Here is an 8,920-nt window from a genome sequence, read left to right on the forward strand (position 1 = left end):
GGGTGCGGACAGCATGAAAACAGACAGCAGCCCCTCACCCAGGTAAAATATAATACCCGAGAGGCCCCCAAACCAGGATTTATTTCCCCCCTAAAAATATACATTATTCTGACTGTGTATGACCAGAAGGCTTCCTTGATCCTCCAGATACACAATAAAAAGCTTTGTTAAGTTCCTCCTAGGGATTTCACGGGTCCTGTTTTCTCCTCCCAAGAGAGATTTGGGCAATGGTAATGTCTGCCACGGCATCACCTGGATTAAATCTGTGCTGGCCAGGAAGTGCAACAGCACTTACATCACTTTCAGGACAGTGTATGAAGAAACCAATTCAGGATTTTAAAAAAATTACATGTGCAGGAAATCTCTAAAGCACAGTTTGCTCTTAATTTCTCTTGGAACCTCCCAGAAATGACTTAAAAGCCTGAGAGAACACTTACCACGTAGTGTAAAGTGTTAAGTTCTCACAGGAAGGTCACATATGACGTCTAAGAACTCAAACCTGTGTTAGCTTTGACCCCAATTGTAATAAAAAGCTCTAAATATCTGTGTGTGCGCATACCCATGGACATGCACCCCTAAATTAGGCAAGTCAGGAAAAGAGTGGGAGCCAAAGGAATATGTAAAGCATGGTTTAAAAGTGAGGCTCAAAAACTGATAAGACCAAAGTTCCTTTCAAACATCCTATATAATAAAGAGCTAATATGCAAATGGTCATCACACCCTTGTGCCCTCATGCCGGAGGAACTGAGGCTGCACCCCCCGCCCAGGCTCTGGGGCTGGGAGACCTGATGCTATGCCCCCCCCCCGCCCCGGCACCAGGGCTGGGGGACCTGAGGCTGTGCCCCTTGCCCAGCAGGGCTTAGTGGGGGACCTGAGGCTGTGTCCCCTGCCCTGCGGGGCTTGATGGGGGCGGGGCTGGCTGGATCTGGGTCTCGTGTGATTTCGAGAAGCATGCGGGTGGCAGGGACTTGACACTGGGTCCCGCAGCACACCCCAGACTCTGACTGGAGGGAGATTTTCATATACATTTTACTAATTTTCTTTCATCTTTGGCATTTCTATTATAGAGACAGGGCAAATAGCAATATTAAAATATTTCCTCTAATTAAGTCCCTTTTAATGTGCGTGAATTTCATACACCAGGCCACTAGTAGAATATAAAAGTGAAAGGGCATCTGAAATTATCAAATGCAAACTCTGCTTAATAGAAGAGAAGATGGAGGTCCAGAATGGTAAATGGTCCCACAGTGATTCCTCAGCCATATAAGATCTGTGCTTTCCACAGCCATCGAGTTGCACATCTGAACAGGCATCCTCAAATATTTCCTTTCTTGGTGAACTAGTCTATATATTCCAAACACATTTCTGAATTAGCCCTTGAAATATTCCTCTCCACTTTTTTTAAAAAAATAAGTTTTGCAGCTTCTTTTTTTAAAAAATGTATTTTTATTGATTTCAGAGAGGAAGGAAGAGGGAGAGAGAGATAGAAACATCAATGATAAGAGAGAATCATAGATTGGCTGCCTCCTGCAAGCCCCACACTGGGGATACATCCCACAACCTGGGCAAATGCCCTGACCAGGAATCGAACCATGACTTCCTGGTTCATAGGTTGATGCTCAACCACTGAGCCATGCAGGCTGGGTTCCCCTCCACTTCTTAGATTCAGGGTTTGCATGAAATTTTAGAGGTTATTCAGTTTATTTCCCTATACTCAGCAGAACTAAGTTCCATAAATATGATAGATACCTATTTTCCTTATTTGTTTTAAGGTCTATATAGAAGATGAGTTCTCAATTAGTTTTATATGGCCAATATTTATTATTTCAAAATGATGTTGGAACACCTATAATGGGTAACTCACTATGTCATGTTGAATGGGAAATACATTAATTAATTTGTACATGGATCTTGCTCTCAAGATGCCCAATGACTAGTAAAAAAGATGAGGCGTGTACTAAAATAATTATAATATGAGAAGTGAAGGGCCAGGAATTAGAGTAGAAAAGATGACATCACTATTTCTAGCGGGGGATGAACAACAGTGACTTAAAGGCAACTAACTCTGAGATTGGATTAAGGTAAATGGAGAAATATGGGCATTCCAATCTATAGATCATGCAATAAAAAACAAGGCAGGAGGAAAAATAGAAGGAAAAAATGCAAGTATTTCAGGTTTGCTAAAGAGAGCATACAAGTTGGTACAACTTGTACAAAACTAGTAAGGTGGATGTAATCCAGAGTGTGTAAGATCTCTGGACCTAAAAGAAAAGGTCCTTTCCCCCCTTCATCCTGTCGTCCCTATGAAATCATTCAATTATCTATTTTACAAAATTTTGAAGCAACGCTTAAGTAATGGGCACCAAGAAAAGGCACTGGTGATGCAAATTTCAGAAAACCATGATTTTTACCTTCATGGCGTTCAGTCTCCAATGTGAACGACAGATAAGTGGTCAATGATTACTGTACGATAATGTGAGAAATGTCATGAGAGTTTGCACAGGGTCACATGGGAGTATGTAAGAAAGATGAACTTAAAGTCAGATTTGTAAGAGAATAACAATAGTTATCTAAAGTGGAAGAGGGGATGTTGGGTATTCAGGTAAAGACAAACGCATGTTAAAAACACCTGAAGGTGTGAGAAAGTAAAAAGTGTTCAGAATAAAAGCTCAATTTTAACCCAAAGCCATAAGAAATGATGAAATTATGATAATGTTCAAAATTATGCTTCAAGAAAATAAATCTGGCAGCTACACATAGAAAAAAAAATTAGAAATTGGAAGCAACTACAAAATGCTTTCCTCCAGATCCTAAAACAGGGGTCCTCAAACTACGGCCCACGGGCCACATGCAAATACAAATATTGTATTTGTTCCCGTTTTGTTTTTTTACTTCAAAATAAGATATGTGCAGTGTGCATAGGAACTTGTTCATAGTTTTTTTTTAAACTATAGTCCGGCCCTCCAACAGTCTGAGGGACAGTGAACTGGCCCCCTGTGTAAAAAGTTTGAGGACCCCTGGCCTAGAAACATGGTAGAGAGGACCCAACTGGCCCAGCTCAAGTGGGGAGATCATGCAACAGGATTTATTCAGTTGCACAAACCAAAAACTTCCAGACAAAGGAAATGTCCTGCACCTCATGTTTTATTTTTTAAAATATATATATTTTTTACTGATTTCAGAAAGGAAAGGAGAGGGAGAGAGAGAGATAAAATATCAATGAGGAGAAAGAATCATTGATTGGCTGCATCCAGCACTCCCCACACTGGGGAATAAGCCCACAACCCAGGCATGTGCCCTGACCAGGAATCTAGCCATAACCTCCTGGTTCATAGGTCAACGTTAAACCACTGAGCCACGCCAGCGGGCCCACACATCGCATTTTAAAATGGATCAACCCAAACTGGGAACTAGGAAGGAAAAGCAGATATGGCAGGAAATCTAGTGGAACACCTAGAGCAGTAGGTGTACTGCTTTAAGCAGTAGGGAACACCTTTAAGCAGTAGCCAGAGAGCAGACCCTAGAGCAGCAGTTCTCAACGTGTGGGTTGCCAACCTATAGTCGTGACCCCTTTGGGGGTCAAACGACCCTTTCACAGGGGTCGCCTAAGACCATAAGAAAACACATATATAATTACATATTGTTTTTGTGATTAATCACTATGCTTTAATTATGTTCAATTTGTAACAATGAAAATACATCCTGCATATCAAATATTTACATTACGATTCATAACAGTAGCAACATTACAGTTATGAAGCAGCAACGAAAATAATTTTATGGTTGGGGGTCACCACAACAGGAGGAACTGTATTAAAGGGTCGCAGCGTTAGGAAGGTTGAGAACCACTGGTGTAGAGAGAGAAAAAAGGTAAACCTGGACTAGAAAGGCACTTCACAAAAACAGGAGAAAGAAAGGCTTAGGCGCCACGGACAGTGAGAGGACATTCAGAAAGCCGTGTGGTGACCAAGACCAAGGCTGTCCCTCCATAAAGGAGATTCAGTGGAGAATGGAGAAGCCAAATTACCAGATATGAAGAATTACTGGATTGTGAAAGCAGATTATTCTTGGGAACTCTCAAGAAATTTAACAGGGAGGAAAAGAGAAAGGCTGTTAATTTGAGAAGCAAGATGGGAATTTTTTTTTTTTTGTAAAAAAGTCTTGAAAAAGCTTGTAGGTAACAAAAAAAAGAATTCAAAAAGAGAGGGGGGATTTAATAATCTTTATTGGCAGGAGGTTCACATTTCTAACCTAACTCTACAATTCCATTCATTTCCTACTGCGCTGTTTTAAATAAAGATCAAGAGCTTCAATTTGCCTTCCTCTTATGGTGAAGACCTTCCTATGCGGGGGGCCTATTATTCAACCCCTGTTCAGTCTTCACTTCTGGGTGAAAATACAAATTCATTAGTTCTTTCTCATGAATTTCATTTTCCAAACTTTTAATCACCTCCATGGCTTTTCCTTTGTGCCCTTTCCTACATCTTACAGAGTCATCTTTGGAAAAAAGTCCACAAGAGGATCTAACAATTTAATAAGGACGAAGCCTAAATTTAGTCTTTTATTTTTTTAAATATATTTTATTGATTTTTTACAGAGAGGATGGGAGAGGGATAGAGAGTTAGAGACATCAATCAGCTGCCTCCTGCACAGCCCCTACTGAGGATGTGCCCGCAACCCAGGTACATGCCCTGGACCAGAATCGAACCTGGGACTCTTCAGTCTGCAGGCTGATGCTCTATCCACTGAGCCAAACCAGTTAGGGCTAAATTTACTCTTTATGAGGTGGGTATATGATGATCCCTCTAAGCCAATGCTTTGCAAACTCACTTTGTGTGGCTGTTTTATTTTCAAAGCAGAGAGACCATTTCTTGTAACTAAGTCATCTGCAAGATAAAAGGGGCTGCTCTGCATAGAGAGAGTAAGCAAAATAGAGCTTCAGCCATGGAGCATTCCTCCTCCCCATGCTGTAGAAGCCACTGGTATCACTTCATGCAGCTCCCCCAACTCCACACCCACCTAACCACTCCCCAATCAGGATCTGAAAACCCCTGTTTTATAGCACTTGCTGATTTATGTGGTCAGGTGTTATAGTCATTGGTTAAGCGATAGTATAATAGTGCTGAATACGGGCTGTGTTCTGTTTATTAGTTTATTCGTTTCTTTCTCACAAAACACCTGTGCAATATCTTTCTTTTATCAGATAAAAAAACAACAACATTGCCTTTATCACTACATAATCTGTAGATCTTCCCTGAAGCCTTTTCCTACTTAAAATGTTACCAAGACTTCTGGCCACATCATCGGAGACATTAGCTACCTCTTTTCTGAACAGCTTCATGACAGCTATGAACCCAATGACGTTCGAACACTGTTTTGAAGCCAGGACACTGATGAGCATAGAAATGGGTAGCATGGACCCAAACACTTTGTGCTGCAAAGAAAGTATTTCTTTTTTTCCCTCCCAAGTAAAGTCAAAATCAATAAAAATTCCTCCTCTACTAAATGTCCTGGAAGCACTGACCTACACAATGTATAATCTATAGCAAGGGACAGAAAAGAATCATAAGAAGGGCATTTGTTCACCTCACTTACTCACCTAATAAATTTAACAGCCAGGCCCAGGTCGGCTATACAGCAAGTGCCATTTTTCTTCACCAGGATGTTCTTACTTTTCAGATCTCGATGGGCGATTGCTGGCTTGCCTTGGGTACTAAAGATCTCGGTGTGTAAATGACATAAGCCACTGACGGAAGAATAGGCTAATTTCAGCATCGATTTAACATCCAGGGTGGTGGACTTCAAGTAATCATAGAGGGAACCGTTTTCATGATAGTCTGTGATTAGGTACAACTGGGTCCAGGACCCCGTCCCTTTGATATCGGCGGCAATGAACCCTAAAAGAAAAGAAGATAAAAAGATTTGGAGCTAAGTGTCTTCTGGATATTATCAGGAATAATTCATATTCTCAACTACCATGCTTTGTCATAGGTGTCTTTTGTTTAGCATTTCATTCAGTTTTCTAACTATGCCCCTCACAGTATGAACTTACTAATGTCAATCAAAACAAGAGGGGTAGAGAACAATTAAGAGTTTGTTTCTGAAAACATGACCTCTTTTTAATCAGCTGCGGATATTTAAATGCTTTCCAATTCACAGTAGACAGCTCCTGGTATTATAGTCATACACAAGCCACTGCTTATAAAACAGGAACCCCAGTCAAAGCGACACTTCAGATCAACTTCCACCCTTTGCAGTTGAATGATCCAACTAGGTCAGTGGTTGGCAAACCGCGGCTCGTGAGCCATATGCGGCTCTTTGGCCCCTTGAGTGTGGTTCTTCCACAAAATACCACATGCGGGCGCACACGTACAATGCGATTGAAACTTCATGGCCCATGCACAGAAGTCGGTTTTCGGAAAGGAGATAGATGAAACAAGTATACAAGACCAGTGTGGATGGGCGAGTTGGAAGGGGTCGACCTCAGTGAATGTACCTCAATCAGATTGAGGATGTTTTTAGCAAAGGCCAGCTTAGGAGTACCCTAATTAAGTTAATAACAATGTACCTACCTCTATAGTTTAGAGGACGTTTTTAGCAAAGGCCAGTTTAGGAGTACCCTAATTAAGTTAATAACACTGTACCTACCTATATAGTTTAAGTTTAAAAAATGTGGCTCTCAAAAGAAATTTCAATCGTTGTACTGTTGATATTTGGCTCTGTTGACTAATGAGCTTGCCAACCACTGAACTAGGTCATTTCTAACTTGAGAAAATAAAAAGGAATCAATTATCCGTATCAACTCTGGATATAATAAACCAGAGTTTTATTATAAACTCAGATAAAATTCTTATATCTTTCCACAACATTTAAACAAAAAAATTGCTCCTTTAAAACCCTCAGCAACCTGAAGAAATGCCCGTATTGTATTTGCATTTCCTGGAGAGGACTCCATGTCCATCCCACTGCTCATTCACAAAAGTGCCTTAGTCATGCCTCCTGTGAGGTCTCCCCTTGGAAGCTTACAATGTCCCTGGGCTCACGCCAAGAAGAAAATGTCTATATATTTCAGAATGGGTCAAGACAGATGAGTTCATATGCAGATGTTAACAGAAAAATAGAGAAAAGCTAGAAAAACCTGGACCACGCTGTACACTCACCCAAAATGTTTTCATGCCTCATCAACACCGTCTGATAAATCTCCGTCTCGCGGAACCAGCTGGCCTCCTCGGTGGTGAAGAAAACTTTCACGGCCACCTTTTCGCCACGCCACTTTCCCATCCAAACTTCCCCGTAGCGACCCTTCCCAATCTGTTTCACCATCTGAATCTGCTTAGCGATAGTCCTTTGGACCTGTTAGACCCCAAAACACACTGTTAGTATATTCATAGCACTACAGATTTGTTTAATCTTTTTTCCCCTCCAGAGAAGAAACAATTACTGCATCTAAATTAGAGTTAGCCGGTTTATTTAAGTTTCTATTTGATTTAGCAAATGTTTCTGGTCTTTCTCTACCTAAACTTTCATTCTATACTTCATTCTCAGATATCTCTTTTAAGGCTTGATTGTATAAATAAAATGCCTGTAAGATACAATCACTATAATTGTGACTCCAAAAAGAAAAAAAAAGAATTATTTTATGTAAAATGGGTACAACTGCTTTTATGATAAAGGAGTTACCACGCTTTCAGAAATATAAACATTGAAAAACATACAGCTGTACATAATGCTCTGTACTCTCTAACACGTCCCTGAATTAGCAACACACACACACACACACACACACACACACACACCCTACACACAAATACACAGTTTAGAATACTTTGCTTAACAAGGCTGGGTTAATAACACATACTGAAAAGATCTTTTTGTTATTGCTAATCCTCACTTAGGATATGTTTTTCCACTGAGTTTTAGAGAGAATGGAAGGGAGGATGGAGGGAGGGGGAGAGGGAAACATCAATATGAGAGAAATGCATCAATTAGTTGCCTTCCCTACAAGACCCAGGGATCAAATCTGCAACCCAGGTACATGCCCTTGACTGGAAATCCAACCCCAGATCCTTTGGGCCAATGCTCTAATCACTGAGTCATGCTGGCCATGGCTAGAAAGATTTTTCACAAAAGATTCTTCACTTAAGAGGCTTAATGTTCAATTAGAGAATTTACTTCACTTTCTTTACCATTATAGGGTCAGATAAATAGGTTATGAATAAAAAATAATGTTACCATTTATTGAATATATACTATGTATTCAATAAATGCATATATGAACATATATAGTGGGAAGACACAAACTATATTTTAAAAACATATTTTTATTGATTTCAGAGAGGAAGGGAGAGGGATAGAGGAACTTCAGGATGAGAGAGAATCATTGATAGGTTGTCTCCTGCAGGTGCCCTGACTGGCACTAGAACTATGACCTCCTGGTTCATAGGTCAACGCTCAATCACTGAACCACGCAGGCCAGGCATAACTATCTTAATTGTTACAACTACCCTAAGATATTCCTTCCTTAACAATTGATACATAAAGATATTTGACAAAAAGATATATAGGGCATGAATTTTCCCCTTATGTTAAAATATATAACAAATTAGTATCAAGGTGAGATACTCACATATTTTTGCACACGTTGGATTGTCTTAAAACAAGATCTTAAATCTGTAATATTGATATTTTTCCTTCACTAGTTTCATTTAACTTACATTTGGTTCATTCTCACAAACATCAAGAACACACATTCCAGCCCTCGGCTCAGTGGATAGAGTGTTGGCCTGGGGACTGAAAAGTCCCAGGTTCTATTCTGGACAAGGGCATATACCCTGGTTGCAGATCCCCAGTAGGGGGTGTGAAGGAGGCAGCGATTAATGATTCTCCCTCATTATTGATGCTTCTATTCCCCTCTCTCACT

At 40.3% G+C, this 8,920-nt stretch overlaps 1 protein-coding gene across 1 annotated transcript in view; it reads right to left on the bottom strand.

The window, feature by feature from the left end:
* The window catches only part of BMPR1B (bone morphogenetic protein receptor type 1B), a 58,614-nt gene that overhangs the window by 19,367 nt on the left and 30,327 nt on the right, over window positions 1-8,920 (bottom strand). Inside the window, exons 6-7 of the mRNA XM_006753897.2 lie at window positions 7,161-7,353; window positions 5,600-5,897 (exon numbers count right to left, since the gene is read on the bottom strand). Coding sequence (XP_006753960.1) covers window positions 5,600-5,897; window positions 7,161-7,353 — 491 coding nt within the window. The remainder of the gene's footprint in view (window positions 1-5,599; window positions 5,898-7,160; window positions 7,354-8,920) is intronic.

Source organism: Myotis davidii, unplaced genomic scaffold (assembly GCF_000327345.1).
Source record: "Myotis davidii unplaced genomic scaffold, ASM32734v1 scaffold252, whole genome shotgun sequence".
NCBI lineage: Eukaryota > Metazoa > Chordata > Mammalia > Chiroptera > Vespertilionidae > Myotis > Myotis davidii.